Genomic DNA, 20,807 nt, shown 5'->3' on the forward strand with positions numbered 1-20,807 from the left:
AACAGACATGGGAATTGGATTTGTCTGTTTGTGTGTGTTTCCGTTCCAGTGCTCCTCCAGCTGTGTAGCTGACTGGATTTGGCTTCACAGTTGCACACACTTTACATTTTGTAAACATGCTCTCAAACATCAACTGAACTTGTGTTTACGTGGCACTTAAGTGCATCTAAGTGGTTTTACAGACAGTGTTTGTGCTCTATTCATCATCATGTTCCTCTTAAAAATGTTGCTCTGTGGATTCCTCCCTCAGTCTGTCCTCAACAAGCTGCACCGCTGTCTACTATCTTTATCTTTGATGGGCAGCATTCCCAGCAGTGGTAGGCAAAGAGAGATACAAGGTTAACATTATTGAATTAGTTTAAAAAGATTTTTTGGTAATTAGATGTTCATTCCAAACATTTAAGCACTTAGTATTTATTGTTCATTGATGTAAATGAAAATAATTTTACATGTTTGGACATAAGTCCTGATTGTGGTGTTGTTTAAGGGACACATGAATGATCACCAGTCATGTGAATATGCTACTGTTTTTGATTGACTTTTAAATTATTGGTGCATATTTTTATTTTAAAATATTAGAACAACTGGGGAAAAACCTTTTGCTTTTTTGTGTCTAATGGAATGAGAGGATTGATTATCATGGCCATCAATATGGAGCCAGAAGACAGTACGGTGAACTGTTAGCTTAACTGTTAGCTATCAGCTATGCAGCTAGCCTGGCTTTATCAAAAAGTAAATAATACTCCAACTAACTCCTGTATAGCTCATTAATCATCATATTATATTTCTTTTGCTTACCATTCACTAACCAAAATGTAAAAGCAACAAGCATTTTCTTTGCTCCATGTGCTGGAACTTTTCCAAGCCAGCTAAGCTAGTTTTCGAGTTACAAGCTAGCATTACCGAGAGTGCAGCAGTTACTCGTTTAGAAGTCAAAAAACAGCTTTAACTATGTGCTATTTTTTCATCTTTGTTTGCTGAATTCAAAAAGTTTCCTCACATTACTTTGCAGATTTGTTGGTGTTAACTTTTTGTTTAGCATGGGTTTCTAGTTTTTTTGTAAGCAAAGAGAAGTCGCCTAGCTAAAGGAGGCTAACCCTCATTTTTCACAATGGATGAAAGAGTGGTATCATTGTTCTCACTTCTCTGCAAGAAAGCGAAAAAGTGTTATTTACGATGTTACTCTCCTCCTTTAAGGTAGATATTACGGTCAAATGTAAGTCAGATGTTGGTGTTTTATTTGTTGTTTTTTCTATCTTTCTATACACTGTGGCTGTCTTTGTGTGTTTTCCAGGTGACCTCAGCCTGCATCCCTGCCCCCTCCAATGATCTGGTAGGTCCTCTTTACACATCCATTTCTTTTCCTCAAGAGTGTTATGCATAAAAAACTAGCTTCCCTCTCTGTCTTAGTTATATGGTATGGCTTCCCATAACCACAGTATGGTTTCCTCCTGCTGAATTCCTCTTGGGAAGCCGAGCGCTCGTACTAGTTTGAGCTCAGTTCATTCCTGGAGCACTGCAGGATTCCAGTCCTGGAGAAAAAATAGTTAATGTTGCTACAGGAAGTAGTGATGTTTATCCATTAGAGAGTCTGTTTGTTTAATTAACTCTCCTTTCCTTCCTCTGGATCCCTCCTCTTCTCTCCTCCCTCTTCTTTTCTCTCACCTCCTCTCAACCTCCTCCCTTTGCCCCATTTCCTCTTACCATCCTCCTCTTTTCATTCTTCTGTCCTCTCTTCTCCTTAATCCCGTCACCACTCCTTCATGCATCCAGCAGCGCAGAGGGACCGCTCCTTCTCGACACACCCAGCACCTGGTGAGCACACTTTAACCTCCCATCCTGTCTCCTTGTCCTCATCTCCATACTCTCGCCCTGCAGCTTCCCTTGTCTTCTCTCCCTCATGTCCCCAGTGTGGTGCTGTCTTTCTTGGAAATATCCAAAGTTGTCAGGGATAAACTTGTGGATTAATTTAATTTGATTTTGCACATACAAACTAAACAAGATACAGTCTCTGTGAAAAAATGACACATAGCTTGTGACCCCTAAATGCTGCGATGATCAGTACATGGCATAACTGTAAAGCATCAGGCATGTTTCTTCTGAGGGTCATGCTAGAGGAAAGAACAGGAAGTCATTACAATCAAAGATATTGTATTTTTTGGAGCTTGTGTGTGTTCAATAAATAATCAGATTTCATATATGTCTTGTGTCAAAGTGTAAGATCTTGCCTCATCAAGGCACCAGAGGACAGGTCAAGGGTCACCAAAAAGATAAGAATTAACATTGTGAGTTAACACAATGGTGATTGAGCCCATGGCCCACTGATGAAAGCCTTTGCATTTGCAGTATTACGGACTTTGTGTCTGGTGCGACTTTCGCAGAAAAAATCACAAGCGGCGCGTTTCCATCAGCCAGCAGTGGTCGGTCTGCCAGAGAGGGTAGGCGGAGCTAAGCGGCTGCTTTTCCGGTCTTTGCAAGTGTTGCAAGTAAACCGTAATCTGCTATGGCTGAACAAACAAAGAAAAGATCGATGACTACAGATACAACTTCAAAAATAAGTGAAAATCCAAAGAAAAATAAGCAAATTTGACGCTCAGATGAAGACAAACAGTCTAAAAAGGAAAGCGACTGTCAGCGAGTTACAACCGGAGCCGACCGTGGACGTCACACATGGGAAGTGTGCTCCCGCAATTACCGTTTATCGCCATAGGTGGCGCCAAAAAGAAAGAAACTGAAATCTTTGCGATTGGAACTTTAAACTTATGACCTGATGATGGTACTAAATTAAAAATCAGAGTTATAAGAATAAAGTATTACAATTCCACCTAGGTAGGTTGAATGTCTGTACCAGCGTTAATGTCAACCCATCCTGTAGTTGTGGAGTCATTTCAGTCAAACCAAAAGTCTTATGTTGCATAAGGCATCATAGATGTCATTAGCTTTAATTCTCTGGGACTGGAAACAAATGATATCCACATGATATCCGAGTGTTGAGGATAGATCAGTCATGTGTCTCAATTCTGATACTTCCATAAACTGCCATGTTATATACTGTGAACACTTTGTATGTACTTGAATAGTCCATGAGTTTTGACAGGATAGTGCTGTCTCAAATCGAACGTGGCCGTTGGGATCTCATCAACAATGACGTTTGCGAAGGTTTAGGTTTTAAATCATTCCTTGTGTTCTTCCACAGGGGTCCACCAAGTCTCTGACCTACACCAAACAGAGAAACACGCTTCCAAGGTAAAGGTCTTCGACATGTCACTGACGTGTCGCTTTGTTAAAAAAAGTTTTCTACAGAAATAATTCAATGCAAATATTTTCTGGGTTTCCACATTTGCACTGAGTCACACTTTGCTCCTTTCTCTGTCCTCTTGTCCACTTTTTCCTCACACACGAGTTGGCAAACTCTTCGAGCTTCAGTGCGGTCATGTGATGGAGCAAGTTGGCTTTTGGTCTGACCTTTGTGTTACACACAGTATCCAGTTTCTCTCTATTCTTTCCTCCTCTGTTTTCCCTTTCTCTCCGTCCATCCACCAACTAGTTTCAATCAGACTGTGTCAAGGAGCACATTAATTCTGAGCTGCCCAAAACATATTTTGACCCATGGCCACCTTTCTCTGTCTCTGTGTCTCTCTGCATGACCACCTGACCCCTGCTCCCTAGTTCTTTATTTAAGATATTTTTGGGGCTTTTTGCCTTTATTAGAGTCGGAAATGAGGGAAGAGAGAGTGGGGATGACCTGCAGCTAATGGCCAAAGGTCGGAGTCAAACCTAGTGCGGCTGCATCGAGGACTGTGCCTCTGTACGTGGGTTGCACGCTTTAACCGCTGAGCTAATCTGGCGCCCCTCCTCTTTCTTTTTTGTCTTCTTTCTCTTCCTCTGCTCCGTTTTTCCACCTGCAGGAGCTTCAGTGTGGACCGCGTGATGGAGAGAGTGATGGAGCGCCACTACGACTTCGACCTGACCTACATCACAGAGAGGATCATCTCCGTCTTCTTCCCCCCGAAGCTGGAAGAGCAGAGATACAGAATCAACCTGAAGGAGGTGGCTGCCATGCTCAAGTCCAAACACCAGGACAAATTCCTGGTGAGGGAACAGAAGTGCAGCACAAACTATCCCTGTCTATTTTCTGTCTGTGGTATTTGTTAGAGCAGTGATTTCACCTCAGTTTAGATCAGCTGTTGTTTGCTGCACAATAGACAAAGACATATAGCCACAGGAAGTTGCGAAATACACCCAGAAACCCACAAATTAGCAGTTTGTTTGTTTTTCCTGGCACACCCAGGAGAAAATAACTTAAAGATAACAGTGATAAAAATATTTCCTGTTTCAGCTCCTGAACCTCTCCGAGAGGCGCCACGATATCAGCCGGCTAAATCCAAAGGTAAAATTTAGTTATTGCTATTCTCTTAACAGGTGTTAAATGCTCAGTTCATATCCTGTAGTTAAGTGTCCGCAAACAACATTTCACATCCATCTGGATCCAGCAGGTTCACGACTTTGGCTGGCCGGACCTCCACGCCCCGCCGCTGGATAAGATCTGTGCCATATGTAAGGCCATGGAGACCTGGCTGACCTCTGACCCCCAACATGTGGTGGTCCTGCATTGCAAGGTCAGAGTTCAGGGTGTGACCAGGGATTTTCAGACAGATGAGACATTGTTTCCCAGGCCCCCCAACGGGCAGATATATCAAAATGTACATTTTTTCAACCTACTTAGCAACACATATTAAATTTGTTAGTATTCGTTTCAAGTATCATTTAGGTACTCAAGTTCCCATGAACGACAAGCAGATAGGTATTTGATTTTAATATTAATGTGTTTTCTTTTGAAAAGCAGGAAATGAGGCAGCGACTTGTTGATAATAAATTGCATTTAAAGCACTGTGTGTAAGTACAGTCCAGCAAAACACAATGACAACCCTCAACTGCTTGGTAGCTTGTAGCCTCTATGTGTTATGGTGGAGGGACATAAAAACTTGACAAAGCGTTTAATTAGACGCAATGTTGATTTACGCTTTAGAGTGAGTCATCCTAATGCCTTCTTATGTTTTCCAGGAAATTAATACTGTAAATTATAACTCTAAAAGCGCTTAAAGCTTATAGCGCTTGAATTACCAACAAAACTACTTTTTTTTATTGGGCCGGATACTAAAGAATCTGCTTCAGACATAGGCAGTAAAAAGAACCGTAAACATACTTTGGATAGAACTGGAACTGTGAAGAACAGGTTACTATATAAAATGTGGACTCTATGTTTGATTGAAGTAATTCAATTTTACTCAGTTGGGCTACATAAAGTTGTTTCTCAATAACATTAGCATTGGCTCTGTTGCCTGTTGACCCCTTAATTTGCTATCCAGATGTCAGTGCTGATATTCAGACCCTCTACCTAATTTTGTCTTTGTAATAATTTTGTTATAATTATAAGTGCATTTGATGTTATGAGCTAAATTTACTTAAATTATGGAAAGTAGGAATACTTTTTGTGCATCATCATTTTTGCAGAATTATATTAAGCTATGTTAGCTCTATATACTCTTAGTGGTTTGATCCATAAAAATGCATCATTTAAAAAAAAAAGTTTTGTTTGTAAAATATGAATCTGTAAGGTGTATTTTCACTAACTTTCAGGTTAATATATTATAGAAAAAAGTCCGATATTTCCATCTGACATGTGGTGGGGTAGAAGTTTAATATAGCTTGAAACCGAAATACTCAAGAAATGCAGCTCCGGAAAAAACACAAGAGACCACTGAAAAATATGTTTTTCTCTGGTTTTACGATTTATAGGTTTCTTTTTGTGGAAAATGAACTCTTGTTTTATTGTAGACAACATTTTTTCCCTACTTCCAAAAAAAATATTCTCATTAAGGTCTTTTATTTGCAGAAAATTAAAACTGGTTAAGGTAACAAGAAGATGCAGACCTCAAAAAATGCAAATCAAGAAGTAACTCACAAATAGAGTTCTTATTTTGGTTAATGGTACAGTTTATGCTATAACTGCTCTGACTGATAAAGTTGAACATGATCTTCAGTTACAATCTCTTTCACTTGCTTGCCCTCCCCATTCACTTCTTCTGATGTACAAGTTAGGTGACGCAGTTACACATAACCTGACTCAAACCAAAATTGTAGAGTAAATATTATATTATAAATCAACAAGCCTATCCACCCATGCCAGAGAATTAACCATACAATCTAAATGAGACTGATTGAAGTTGATGTTTAACTCTCACATTGTTACACTTGATTTAGTGATTCATTCATGCCTTCCTGTTCGGAGAGTAGTGGCAACCTTTCAGACCAATAAACTGTAACCATCTAACACAGAGGGCAACCGAGCTCCCACGGCTTGTCTGCATGTTTTATGTATTGGTTTTGGTCAGGAGAAATGCAATACTAAAACCAGACCACTTCTGTGGTCTGCTGGCTTCCAGAACATTCCAGCTACAAGCAGTTTTTTCCCAGCTGCAGATCACGCCGTTGAGGGAAATAAACAAGTTTTTTTCATTGAGGAATCTGCCATTGAAGGACATACTGAGCAAACCAACTTTAATTCGTGTGAAGTTGCAGCCTTCCTGCTCGTATTTGGAGGGGTCCCATTAGGAATTTGAGGCTGGAATGTCCTTGGAATGTGTTAGGAAGTACGGAGCACCCGGTGTGAAAAAAACACAACAGGGAGCTTTTTAATTTGATCTCAACCTGCTTGTCATCATTTTTCTTTGTCCCTGCCTCGTCTCTGTCACGCTCCCTCCCTTTCCCACTCTGGTTCAAACTGCGTCTCTATCAAGAGTCAGCCCTGCAGTCAGGACTGTCAATTCTGAGAAGCAGTGAGAATCAGCTGTCTTGATACAAACCACAGTGCATGAGGATGAAATCAAAGACCGGTTTCGATTCGCAGAGACACTTCAGGCTGGTCCTTTGTGTTTTGCAAGTCATAATTTTGCTCTCGGAAACAAATTTTAAGCTCTAAAAAAATGAACCACACAACCCCAGAGCTCACTACAAGCTTACATGTTAAAATGTTGATTCAGCTGAATGCATTTGTAACTGTTTAATCCTTACAGAAGGCAAACATTTTAATGTGGTGACTCTGTCAGCCATAACAATTTAATATAATCAAGAGCATGACAGCTCAGTGCAACAGATTAATTTAACCGACTAATCCTCACTATTAGTTTGACATAAACCATAGTCATTTGCCAAATCCCCATCCCCACACTCACTGACTCTCAGACTTTGAGGCGCGTCCCCTGTAAGTGCTTAGTGCTGTGCCACTGTCAAAAGTGCGTGAAGGCTCTGATGCAGACTTCTCAACGCCAAAATGCAGACTTTCCGTAAATGTGCAAATCTGCAGACTTTCCTTTGGTAGTTACCCAGAGTTCATAGCGAACTTGGTGACGTATACAAACGTGATTTTCCAGCCCCCCACTAAATGTAGACAAATGTTCATATTTTGCAGAAAAACAAACAGCAAATGATTAACATTACCGCCTTTCTCAATTTTGATAGTTTGCTAAAAAATTTAAACACTGTAATGCAAGACACACAATTACACACCGGAGGTTGGCTTCTTGTTCCCAGGCAACGTCTGATGTCCGATTCCTCATTTTTATGCAGTCCTCAAACCCTCATGGACTCACGCCTGACGTCACTGATTTCCGTGAGGGTTCAGTGTTTAGGCTTTAGGGAAGAGATTGGGATTTGGCTAAAGTCTATCTTTGTGAAACCAGCCCGAGCACATCACGACTCTGACCCTTTTCCTGTCTCCCTCCTACAGGGCAACAAAGGTAAAACAGGAGTGATTATTGCGGCCTACATGCACTACAGCAAGATCTCTGCAGGGTGAGTGTGTGTGTTGGAGACTTCAAAGCCTCTTTCTCTCATAAATCAGAATGTATCCACTCATGCAACACGTTAAAGATTAGCAAACTGACCTGCAAAAATATATTTATTGTCAACTTTGTAAATGTGCATGGCAAAATATATTTAAATCTGTATTACAAGCAGTACATCACTGGCTCATGTGTTCCAGTAAAATTATTTCTATTCAGACTGTGTTGATAAGTCCTGTGATAAATTATGCCCAGTGGACGCTGCAGTGGAAACTGGTTTATCCTGTGGCCAATCCCAGCTGTATCCTCTCCATGTGCTTTCTAGCATCAAGAGAGTCTGGTGCAAGTCCCATGATGGAAATTGTTGGCTAAAAGTATGCGCGTGTGTGTTTGTGTGTGTGTGTGTGTGTGTGTGTGTGTTTGCCTGCATCTATTTTCAGGGCGGATCAGGCTCTCAGTACGCTCGCCATGAGGAAGTTCTGTGAAGATAAGGTGTCCTCTTCCCTCCAGCCGTCCCAAAACAGGTAGAGGCCACCGGATGAAAGAAGGGGAGATTGGGGAGAGGGAGGGTAAAAGGTGGGTGGTTGAGGGTCTCCAACGTCAGAGCAGTGGTTGGCAAATGTATCCCCTTAAGCATCCTATTTAAGGGAAAAGAGAGAGGAAACAGCTTTTAGCTTCAAGCTCTTCATATGCACAACTGCTGGATTGGATCTGTCTTTATCTCAGGTTAAAGGGATGCTTCAGGTTTTTGGAAGAGGGGTTGTTTTTCTGAAGATATTCCAGTTGATGTATGCTTGTTTTTTCCGGTCTGCTCAAACAAAGCGTCCTGCTCACCATGTAGATTTCACTGTGTACTGTTGAGTGATATTAGCTTCAGGCAGCTGGCTACCAGCACTGAATGTTAACACCAACATGAGACAGCATGCAACACTAAGACAGCTCCACGTCTGCAGTGATTATTCTTCTGAAGAGGATTATGTAAAACCAACGGGAAATACTCCAGCTGGACTCTTGCTAAAGAGCACAGCTGTATCCAACCATCAGAAAACAACTCACCAAAGTTTCCCCCTCTCTCTATTTTTGCCTATTTAACTCTGCAAAGGTAATGTTTACAAGGACCTTTAATTTAAACAGAACCTTGTTAACATGATTAGTAACACCTGTGCCTGTTCTACCCTGATGATTAAAAATGTCTATGTACTAGGCCATTATAATTGTGTAAATAAATATTAAGAAGGTATTTGATAGTCATTAAGTGTGAAGAAATGTCTGCCTACCCTCTCTGGCAGACCAACCACTGCTGGCTGATGGAAAACGCGTCACTAACTGGGCGCCGCTTGTGATTTTTTCCACAAGAGTCGTACCAGACACCCAGTCTGTAATACTGCAAATGCAAAGGCTTTCATCAGTGGGCCATAGGCTCAATCACCATTGTGTTACCTCATTCGGCGATAGATGGTGACTTCACAACATTTATTTAAATGAAAATCTTCAAGATTATTACTTTAATTTCATCGCAAAAAAGTCAAAACGTAGTCTAGAAGGACTGATACACAACGCTCATTTTACATTCTCAACAATAATAATTTAGGCAATAGTTTATAATTTTGGGGTAATACACTTATTCACTTCCGTACTGTCCTAAATATAAAGGCGGACAAGCAGTATCCCCCTGGTTACAGGCTTTATGCTAAGCTAATCTAATCATCTCATGAATGTAGCTTATTGAGCGTACAGTTATAAGAATGGCATAAATCAAGTAAGGAAGAAAATATGAATATTTTCTGTCTGTCAACTTATTCTTTTATGAGGGGTGAAATCCAAAGCAAACTCGGAAAAAAGCAAATTCACATTTCCTTTTTTTTTTGTGCTTAACATTAAAGGATTCCCTTGATAGCTCTTTCTAACATAAAAATGTAGCTATGAAAAATTGAATGATATAAAATGCAGGAAACAACTTATTCCAGAACATTCCTGAATCAAGTTCAACTGGGAAAGAAACAAGAAAAGTTTTCCTAGACCAACTGCAGACAGTTTAAAGGAAAGTGAAACATTCTGTTTTTATTTATCTGCGTCAAATTCTCATTTGAAAGTCTACTGTAGCTCTCTGTCTGGCAGCAGCATCGTCTGCTCCTGCATTTTTCTACTCTCTTTAAAGACGTGTGTTCATGCTCTCAGTCACCATCTGTTATTCTTATTCACCATTTTTATCACACTTCTTTATATCATAAAGATCTCACTCACTCGGTCTCTGTCTCTCTAAGGTATATCTATTACTTTGGAGGCCTTCTGTCCGGGGCGATCAAGATGAACAGCAGCCCTCTCTTCCTCCACCAAGTCCTCATCCCATCACTGCCCAACTTCCAGGGCGAAGGAGGTGAGATTGTTGAGCATGGGTTCATCTCTATCCAATCCCTACTTCTTTTTAATTTGATTTCATATTTAGTTCGACGCTACCTAAAATATGTATCCATCCGACCATCATCTATACCGCTTATCCTGTTCAGGGTCACAGGGGTGCTGAAGCCTATCCCAGCTGTCATTGGGCGAGAGGCGGGGTACACCCCAGACTGGGCACCAGTCAATCACAGGGCTGACACACAGAGACAGACAACCTTTCACACTCACATTCACACCTAGGGGCAATTTAGAGTATGTCTGCTTTTAAACTGCAGTGTACCAAGGACAGGCTGAACGACATGTTTTCAGATTGGCAGGTTTGAGACATCACAAACCTAAGGAGCCAATCCCGTTGATGGACGGGGTGACGCTATGCATATCATTATTTGCAGCCTAGGGCAACCACTTTGGGCGATGCGCGAGCGCCTGTAACCGTCATCGTAATTTTTGCAAACTCACTACTGACTACTAACGTTAACGTTACTGCTACTGATTACTAAATTTCAAACTAGCTAAGTTTCAACAAATTGCCACTGAACGATGGCAGAGATGCGTTTTGTTTTCGGCTGTTATTTTATGAAGGGAAACCTTTTTGCAGAAAAAAACACATCAGACACAATTTATTATTTCAATCAGAGCATTTTATATGTCTTAAAACATGACTGGAGCTCGTCTTAAAGTCTAAAAATAAAGGTTTTAATTCAGGTGTGCATGGATTTAAGGGGTAAATATGCAGAGATTCAGTTTTCAAGTTGTATTGTGTCATGTGGTTGTAGTAACTGCAAGTAGTAGTAACTATGGGCCCTTATTAAGTCGACATAACATCATATTTACTGCAAATATAAACTCTAAGGCATCAGAAGTAGCTACAGAGCTATTGATTATAATGAACTTTCATTGGAGAGAGATGTATGAAAAGATTTCTCCTCTTGGGTGTCAAAATAATGATGGAGAGGAACATGAACACAATTAAGTGAATTGATATGTCCCCTCAGTCTCTGATCTCCTGTCCTGCCTCAGTATGCAGCAACATGCGTATGTGACATGATGTTTGTCTTGGCGTGTTGCTCTGTCAGGCATCCCTCCTGAATCACAGCCATGTTACTGACTCAACGCTCTCATAGATGGGCACACTCACTCTCCGCCCACACAAACTTGTCTGTTTATCTTTAATCTGATGATCAAGTCCAGAAGGCGGGGGTGGCAGTCAGCACATTCCTCCCTCTTCCACTTGATAATGCCGGCTGTGTCTAAGTTTCTCTCTCCTCCTTCTAGGTTACTACCCCTTCTTGAAGATCTACCAGTCCATGCAGTTGGTGTACACATCAGGCATTTAGTGAGTGTTTATTGCTGTCATATGGCCAACTGATAACAAAGGGCCTATTTGTTGGCTCGAGGGTGTTTTCTTTCATAACACAAGTTTTCAACAGCATCAAAGTCATTAAAGAGACAGGAGTGATTAAAACTACACGGAGCATCTTTCTTTTTCAAACAGGCTTTTATAACTCATATCTTTTATCTTTATTATTTAGCTCAAGGCCTTTCACAGTTTATTAAAAAATTATCAACTTTTCAATTAAAACTTTATCAAAATCAATCATTTAAACCAATAACAAGTCACATATTGTTTTGTATCATCATGTGACAACATGTAAACAAGTTAATCAACTTTTCTCAGTTGGTCAGTATGCGGTCATATAGTGTATCTTCTTGCACTTCCTGTAACTGTTCAGTTATCTAACGAGCTTGTTTGTGTACACTGTGTTGTCTACAGCGACCTTCAAGGCACCGGAGGCAAGCGGCTTAGCGTGACGATCGAACCAGCGCTGTTGCTCAAGGGGGACATCATGGTGAGTTCACATGGGGAGGAAATGACATCAGAAGGATCCTAATCATCACTTATAAAAATAAAAATGTAAACAGATAAGCTTTTATTTTTTATGGAAAGAAAAAATATAGAAGTACTTCTAAAATGAATAGTAAATATACTAACATGGGTGAAGTTGGTACAGCTGTCAAAAGTCACTTTGTTAACAAGGAATCATAATTTGTTCCTTTTGTGCTGTCTGTTATTTTAGAAAGTGTAGGTGTCACTCATTTTGCAACAATAAACCTCGAATTTACTGACCAAAACCCCTTCATTATCCCACATGCGTTTTGATCCATGTCTTCTTCCCTCTCATCCACGCTCTGCTGCCCTCTGCAGGTCAAATGCTACCACAGGCGAGCCCAGAGTGCTGACAGAGACACTGTGTTCAGGCTGCAGTTCCACACCTGCACCATCCACGGATCCCAGCTGTGGTTCGGCAAGGGGGAGTTGGATGAAGCTTGTATTGGTAAGTTAGTTTAGGTTGTAAAGGTGAACAGCTGATCAATATATCCACAGTATTAATCCTGTTTGTATTTCAAATCCATATTACATTGCTTAATAAGCATTTCCTTTTATGGGAAGCTCAAAGACGTTCAGCAGGTATACTATGATGATTGTATCTGCATTCTGTTAAAGCCTGTGTTTATGTATTCACAACACATGACTATACATACTAGTTTAGTATAGGAGTTGCAAGGGGTGATGAACCTACAGAGAAATAATAACCAACACAGAGGCTCCTCTCATTTTCAAGATTAAAATAGATGGGCCAAAAGTTGTCTTAATAGTGGACCTAAACAAGGCAAATGAATGCTTATCTGCTGGATGTGAACTAAAGCCGGGCCAATATGGGATTTTTAATGATCATACTTTTACAGGGAAATGATAAAGAAGTTGATATAGTGACTTTTTGAACTGGAATGAAAACACAGTTTTCTATATACATTATGTACCAATTTTGCACCAATATGGCAAAGCAAAGGTTCTTAGAGAGCTGCTTTATTTAACAAATATCTTACTTCAAGAGAACTCAAGTGTACATTGCATTTCTATTCTACCACGCTATTCTCCAACGTCTGCTCAGCTCTGCTACATGTGCTGCAGAGTAGATTTGCATATGGAGAATGCTCTGCTAGACAGACTATGGGATGGCACAACTTACTAAGGAAGCCTAAGCATTGTGTTGTGCGTTATGTTCTGTAAAATACATTTTCATATGGGTGCATATCAAAAAATACACACACCAATATAATGATAATTGACAGGCCCATATTGTCCTAAAAATACAGTATATTAGTCAGGCTCTAATGTGTAAATAGGCAACTCATTGCTTACATGTTAACCAGTAGCACAACTGTAGCACAAGTAAAGAAGAGTCATGAAATCAGGAAACTGATAAAGTAATTTTAGTTACACGAAAGGTAGGTAGGTAGCTAACATCAGCCACAATAAGCTACATGGCTATACCAAACCTAGTTAGGCATTGTATTGAATTAAGGACTTATTGCTTGTGAGTTCAACTTCTGACTTGTAAAAGTAAGATTGTGTTATTTCTCCTTTCTGAAGTAACTCACTCCCACTTTAAGTGTACAAGAACAAATGATATTGCTCCCTTGAGACCACATTAAATTTCGCAAGATCCTGCTTCACTGGCTAATCGTCATGCAGGGAAAATGTGTTAATTAATCACCACATGCAACTTTTTTACATAATAGCTGCTTCTTGGAAATAAGCATTAAAGGGATGTATTCACAGTACTTTGTTACCTAGAATGGCCTTCTAATAATGTGGTTGAATAAATCCCTTAATAGAGGGAGCTTAGTCTCCATCCTGGACATAATAACAGCTCCCTGGAGGCAAGTAACCAGAATGAGTTGTACTGTATTAAGGGATCGAATGTTTCTAACTGTCCCTGTGGGAGTGTGAAGGACGCCTAGTGAACACTGGTCTATTGCTTAAGTCCATAATGAATAAGGTCATTACCTCGTTTCCGCATGGTTTCAATTTCTGTGAAATCACAGGATACGTGCAGCCGAGAAACATGTCCGTGAAGCAGAGGAGGTTTTGTATGTGGTTGTCAATTCATTACTTGAAATGAAGCATTACTAATGTACATCAACAGACCGTTGTGGGTTCAAGAAACTCAGCAACACATCTGTGGAAGGTATTAGTATATTTGACATGTTGGACCAGAAATACTGTTGGATTTGCTTTTGGAGGTTCCCCACATCACTGATGCTCTGGTATGCTTTCATAAATCTGGGTCTGTTGAGGTGATTACATTCACAGCTGAAGACTGTAGTGTAGAGAGAATTCAAAACTTTCACAGGCATTTTTTATGTTAGGGATTTCTATGTTTTGTTGAGCATTTTTTCCCTTTTCTTCTCCCCAGATGAGCGTTTCCCATCTGATGCCACGGTGGAGTTTGTCTTCTCCTCTGGACCTGAAAAAATCAAAGGTAGGTTCACTACATTTTAAATCAAATTTCTGTTCTGTTAGTGTGTGGCAAAGAAAGGTTACTGAAGGAAACAATTGCAAAGGAAGTGAAATGTGTCTTTCCTCAGGTCGTGAGTACCAGAAGAACGACCCAGCTGTCACAGTTGACTACAATACTGCTGACCCAGTGGTTCGCTGGGATTCCTACGAGAACTTTAACCAACGATACCAGGACAGCCTGGAGGGTATGACACTAACTCTTCTCTTAATATACCATCTCAGCTTGATTTGAAGTGTTAATTGATGAGGGATAATCACAGCTCATTGGCACTTTTGGCCTAAACTTGTCTAACCTGTCCCTTCGACTGTTCAAATCGTAGCCATTCACAAACACAGGCGGACTAGATTTTTAGGTAGAAAGAGAACCAAAAGAATAAAGTTAAACTAGCTCATAATTGGCTCTATGCTAATGATGTCAGTTTGAGAGCTGATCATGTTCTCTCTCTTTTGGCCTTAGATATTGCCCACACCAGAGGTCCTGTGGATGGGAGTCTCTACGCTCAGATAAAGAAGCGCCGTGGTCCTGGCTCCGGTTCTCTCACATCAACCAATGGCAGCAGCCCAGCGGCAGGCCTTGCAGAAGACAGGCCAGATCATCTCATCGCTCAAGGTTCTGACTCCGCTCTCTCAGCCCACTCCGCCCACTCCGCCCATCTGAACCAATCATCCATCCATCCTGAATGCCAGGAGGAGCCCATTCGCCCTCCACCCCCGACCAGACAGGAGAGGGAGGAGCTTGAACGTCTTCTTGGAGGCATCGAGGGAAACCGAGATGGAGAGCGAGAGACGGCCATCTTGGATGATGGAGATTCTTTGCCCTCTGAGAGAACTGGGACGCTGAGGCTCAGTCGGTCTTGTTCCTGCCGGGATGGTTACCGATCCCAACGCTGTGCGGAGCCTGGCTGCGACCGCACCCTCCTCATGCCTAATGGTTACTGCCTTGATCGGGCTCCTGGCACCAATGGACACCATGGGGCGACCCCTTCTGTCAGCCCTAACCCAGCTGCTCCTCCGTCACACATGGATCTGTGCCAGCACTACAGCCCCCACCCCCACCAGTCCCTTCCACCTCCAGACCTGGTGTGGGACCGGCAGAGTGGTCCACCACACTACCTACACCGCTCCTGCTCTGAGGCTTCCTCATCTCGACATATCTGCCCATACCCATCACCAGATCTCACCCCTCACTCCCACAACCACCTGCATCACCACCCTGTGTCTGCCCCAGGTCGTCTGTACTGTCGAGAAGATGACTATGGCCCCTACCACCACCCTCCACCACCGCACAGTCACCACCATCCTCACCCACACCACCCCAAACCTGCTACAAGCCCTACCTACCACGATATAATGCTAATGGATGGCATGCCTCCGTCTGCTTGCCCTTGCAGAGACTGCAGCATCAGAAGAGAAGACTCGGCTGCATATCACAGCCTAAGACTGGACCGAAGTGAGAGCTTCCACTGGGACAGAGAGGCGGAGCTTCAGCAGAGGGAGGCGGGGCTTAGGAGAGCCAGAGAGGCAGAGTTACCCAGAGGGTCAGAGCTCCACTGGGAGAGAGATCCTGGACTGAGACGAGGCAGAGAGCTGTCCCTCCATTGGGAGAGAGACAGGGAGTCTGAGCTGCAGTGGGAGAGGGACAGAGAGGCTGAATACTGGCACAGGAGGGCCACAATAGCCTCCTATGGCCCACAGGGTCATGATCTTCCGGCCTTTACATTTGACCCCTTGCCATCGGGTCACCCAGCCTATCCAGAGGCGTCGAGGTCTCATGCTCATTCCCAGCTGGACCTGAAGTACAGCAGCAGTAGTAGCGGCTACCAAACACCCCGACAAGTGTGCCCCTGCTCGCCTTACCAGCCTTCACCGTCTGAAAGCAGAGGATACGGCTCGGGCTACCAGTCTGAGTCGACATCCCCGCTGCCTACGGGTTCCTGCAGCCATAGTAACGGGCCAGCAGATCATCACCATAACCACCACCATCATCATCCAGACTCACAGCAGTCATATGGTTCTGACTCACACACTGGTGAGTCACTTTAAAACAGAGACACTTGAAATTTGTTTTCCTTAAACAAGGGAATTGGGAGAATATCAACAACAGCAGGTCCTGAATAGTTTGACTAGACAGATCCGTTTCACATTTTGGAAGCTTTGCATGGACATAACTGATCCCTGCTGACAATGTCTGAATTGAGCTGACTTTTTTAATGGTTACACATTGTTTCTTTCCCCTTTCAGACGGCCTTCGGAGTTCTGGTGAAAGTGTGGGCTGGAGGGATCACATTACCCACGGTTCTTTTAAGAGAGTCCACAGAGACGTCCATGCTGCGTGCTCCACGCCATCTGACATGTCTGGACCACCCACTCCCGTCCACACTAGCAGCCCTCTACGCACACAGGAAAGGTATTCCAGCTGAGCAGGCCTTGTTATTTTATACTTGATATCAATAAGCAACCTTGTGATCTTGTTTTGGCCTGAAATTTGGTTGGATCTTATAATAATAACCATATTTGTCTGTTTAAGCCCCAGTCCAGGAGGGAGAGAGTACGAGATCCGGACCACAGACATCATCAGCAGTGATTGTGAGGCTTCCCCGTCCCAGGACGGACCCTCTCGCGCTGATATTATCGCCCCAGAAAGCCAAAGAAGCAGCACAGAACCGTCATCTCTGCCACAAGCTGCCAAAGACATTCAGTCACACCCAAACTCACAGATACAAACAGAACCCCACAACCACTGCACTGCACCAACAGACCCGTCCACCTCCATTCCTCAACTGCAGCACTGTAGCCAAGAAACAACGTCAGGTATTCTGACAATGCAGAACTCTTGTTCTGTTGACTCTGCAATTCCAGCCACATCAAACCAGGGACACTGCCAGGCCCCTTCTTCCCCTGTACATGCTTCATCTCCAGCAGATACACACTCCCAACCTGCCCCCCTCACCCTCCAGACCCCACATCCTTCAGAGGCAGCTGCTCTGGCACAGTCAGCGTCCCGTCCTCAGATCCAGACACAAATGCAAGACACCGGACTGACCAGAATGACCCAAGCAGAAGTCATTGGATCTTCCCATACCAATGAACCTCACCCTGAAGCCCCAAAATCCATCATCACCCCAGCCCCCAATGTCACATCTGTCCCTTCATCTCCATCATCCCCCCAGCCTGCCTCCAGTAGTATGGAGGGCTCCCCAGTCTCAGATGTCCCAGTTCCTGGCTTTGCCACTTTGGGTAGGAGGTTAATGTTGAGTGGGCCTGACCCGCACCATCCTAACCACATCCAGCAGCACGGACCCCCACACCAACACCACCCAGGCATGGAGCACAGTCCTGCCAGACACACTGCAGCCCTAGACACCAACAAGAGGCCGTGCTATTCCAGTCAAACTCCTCAGCTCCACCCATCCTCCCACTCCAACTACTCCACCATCTCCATCCCCCTTCCTCACCCTCAGCCACCTTTGCCAGAGAAGCGCCACCCACCTGCCCAACCAGGTTCACCTAATGATGGGGTGGGAACTCTGAAGCCAGCTGTGGGCCATGTGCCTCCCTCCAGTGCCAGCAATGCCCAACATCAGCACCATGTCACATTCTCTCCCACTGTGGGGGAAATTGCACCCCCTGCAGGGCAAAATGATAGAGAGGCATCTTTGGAGAATGCGGACAGGGTCAGTGTGAAGTTTGTTCAGGACAGTTCGAGATTCTGGTACAAGCCTGGCATCTCCAGAGAGCAAGGTAAATCTAAGAGGGTAAAATTCTTTCTTGGTTTGATTGTATTTTAAATGAAAAATCTTTTTGTCTACAATCAATCGTTTTTTAGAATAACAGTAGATATAATTCTTAACATTTTGGTTGTGTTTGGCCCTAGCAATCGCAGGTCTGAAGGAGAGAGAGCCAGGAACCTTCCTGATCAGGGACAGTAACTCTTTCCAGGGGGCCTATGGCCTGGCCCTGAAGGTGTCTACACCTCCTGCAAATGTCAACAACCACAGCAGCAAGAGTAAAACTTTTTTTTTTTACATTTTTGTTCCTTGACAATATTTAATATGCGTCTTTATTATTCCACAGTTACTAATGTCCTTAGTAGACTTGCAGCCTGGTGACAGTAAATCTCTGCTCTTACAGTGAGCGACCCTCTGGAACAGCTGGTCAGACACTTCTTAATAGAAACAGGCCCTCGAGGAGTCAAGATCAAGGGATGTCAGAATGAGCCCTACTTCGGTAAGCTCTCTATAGGAGGTTTTTTATATCTGCTTTTAATAGGAAGCATTAATAAAAATAATAGATCATTATACTTATATACATCTTGTTACCTTCAGGGAATGTAAAGTATTGTTACTGTTTCTTACCCACAGGGAGTCTGTCTGCATTAGTCTATCAGCACTCAATCACACCCATCTCCTTACCATGCACTCTTAAGATCCCGGAAAAAGGTTAGTACGCTTTCCTTTTTGTAAAGAGATGAAACTAATTTTCATCTCTGATTAAGTTCTTGACTGTTTCCTCAATGAATCAAATTGTCTAAAAAAAATACCAGAAAAAGGTCAATTTTGGGTTCTTTGTTTCTGTATAAGGCCGAAGTCTAATAATAAACTTTGATGAGTTGGTGAAAATTAATTGGATCAAACAGAGCATGAACTGCTACATTAAATGGTGACAGCTTCGACCCGATAGGAGGATAGCATTTTACAGAGAATTTTATCAGATATAACTGATTGTTAATAATCTCCATGTCGTCAGATCTGATCGGAGACGTGCAGGAGATTCAACCAGTGAGTAACATCAGCACAGCTGCTGACCTGCTGAAACAAGGAGCAGGTGAGTCCATCTTGCCTTAATGAATGCATCTTTTCATATTACCATATCAAAGAGAAAATATTTGCTATAATATACATTACCCAACAACTAATGTAAAGATTACATTGTTAACGTATGCTCACCTCTGCCTGTCCCTGCCTGTCCCCTCAGCCTGTAACGTCCTCTACCTGAACTCTGTGGAAACAGAGTCTCTGACTGGCCCCCAGGCCATCGCCAAGGCAACAGATGCTTCCCTCGGTCGTAACCAGCATCCTGCTGCCACAGTCGTGCAGTTCAAGGTGACGTCGCAGGGTATCACACTGACTGACAGCCAGCGCAGGTAAGAGATTCTGTATGGATTCATATTTGAAAAAAATCTTAGATCTTAGATATTCAGTACTTCCAATTAGTTCTTAACATCACATTATAAATGTTATATGAATATTATATTGTTTAGTGTTATGATTTGATTTCTATGGATCACCCATTACCTGTAACAGGTAACAGTTTTTGGGTTTAGTTCATCTGTAAAGGGGTCATTGCATGGGTGAAAAAATGAACTCAATCTAATATGTAAAATGCAACTAAAGCACTCTGTAGGATTTATGTAGAATAAAAAGATTTTATTTCACATGGAAAAATATATTTTAAAAATAGCTGATACATTGCGACCAACTTATGTCTTCATCAGGTCATAGTTTTTTGAGGTTGTCTGTCCGTTAGCCTGAGCTACGTATATCTGTCCGCTCATCCGTCCCATGCTTGAGAACACGATAGATCAGACACACCTAGAGTAAATTTTATTTTATCTGGTTCATCTTTTTTTAAACTGTTGGAGGGAATTATGCCATCTGTGATCGATTAGAGGCAAATCTCCTCTTGGTCTTCTCGCCTTGTGTACCCGTTTAAAAGGATGTTGTCTGGTATTTTGTCCCTGCTGTAAAGGAGTGTGACTAATACTGTTCAGATGTTTTATTCACACAAACATTTTGTCCTGACCACAGTTACATGATCATTTTGTGGGGAATACTGATGAATATAATCTTCAAATTGACTTGTTGGTGGAGGCATAGAACAGCTAGGGGGTTGTTTTGTGGGGTCATTTGATCTAATAGAAAAAATGTCAGCTTCTTTATAGCCTTGAATTATCAGGGAAATGTGGCCATTTAACACCCATGAATCATTGCCTTATAAAAGATGATGGATAACACTGAACTGAAAAAAACTCTTCTGTCTTGTCTTGTTTTATCTGTCCTCTTCTAGGCTTTTCTTCAGGAGACATTACCCTGTGAACAGCGTCACTTTCAGCAGCATCGACCCTAAGGACAGGAGGTGGGCAATAATTGTTAATGTAGCTGTAGTTGGAACAGAAACTAACCTGAAGTCTGCAGAAA

The 20,807-nt window shown here is 42.5% G+C and overlaps 1 protein-coding gene across 5 annotated transcripts in view; it reads left to right on the forward strand.

Moving 5' to 3' along the window:
• tns2a (tensin 2a) overlaps positions 1 to 20,807 on the forward strand; it is a 57,912-nt gene that overhangs the window by 34,121 nt on the left and 2,984 nt on the right. For 3 of the 5 annotated variants that reach the window (XM_069659441.1, XM_069659443.1, XM_069659445.1), the window contains exons 4-26: positions 1,295 to 1,333; positions 1,774 to 1,815; positions 3,197 to 3,246; positions 3,909 to 4,092; positions 4,340 to 4,390; positions 4,494 to 4,619; positions 7,790 to 7,854; positions 8,285 to 8,368; positions 10,109 to 10,221; positions 11,520 to 11,580; positions 12,019 to 12,094; positions 12,451 to 12,580; positions 14,507 to 14,572; positions 14,679 to 14,795; positions 15,068 to 16,639; positions 16,852 to 17,017; positions 17,138 to 18,351; positions 18,485 to 18,616; positions 18,742 to 18,837; positions 18,972 to 19,049; positions 19,357 to 19,434; positions 19,585 to 19,753; positions 20,677 to 20,745. In XM_069659441.1, the coding sequence (XP_069515542.1) occupies positions 1,295 to 1,333; positions 1,774 to 1,815; positions 3,197 to 3,246; positions 3,909 to 4,092; positions 4,340 to 4,390; positions 4,494 to 4,619; positions 7,790 to 7,854; positions 8,285 to 8,368; positions 10,109 to 10,221; positions 11,520 to 11,580; positions 12,019 to 12,094; positions 12,451 to 12,580; positions 14,507 to 14,572; positions 14,679 to 14,795; positions 15,068 to 16,639; positions 16,852 to 17,017; positions 17,138 to 18,351; positions 18,485 to 18,616; positions 18,742 to 18,837; positions 18,972 to 19,049; positions 19,357 to 19,434; positions 19,585 to 19,753; positions 20,677 to 20,745 (4,778 nt within the window). The remainder of the gene's footprint in view (positions 1 to 1,294; positions 1,334 to 1,773; positions 1,816 to 3,196; positions 3,247 to 3,908; positions 4,093 to 4,339; positions 4,391 to 4,493; positions 4,620 to 7,789; positions 7,855 to 8,284; positions 8,369 to 10,108; positions 10,222 to 11,519; positions 11,581 to 12,018; positions 12,095 to 12,450; positions 12,581 to 14,506; positions 14,573 to 14,678; positions 14,796 to 15,067; positions 16,640 to 16,851; positions 17,018 to 17,137; positions 18,352 to 18,484; positions 18,617 to 18,741; positions 18,838 to 18,971; positions 19,050 to 19,356; positions 19,435 to 19,584; positions 19,754 to 20,676; positions 20,746 to 20,807) is intronic. The other 2 variants (XM_069659442.1, XM_069659444.1) reach the window with 2 other exon arrangements.

Source organism: Semicossyphus pulcher, unplaced genomic scaffold (genome assembly GCF_022749685.1).
Source record: "Semicossyphus pulcher isolate SPU_LCO1_2020_fin unplaced genomic scaffold, fSemPul1.0.p SCAF_13, whole genome shotgun sequence".
NCBI classification, from domain to species: Eukaryota; Metazoa; Chordata; class Actinopteri; order Labriformes; family Labridae; genus Semicossyphus; species Semicossyphus pulcher.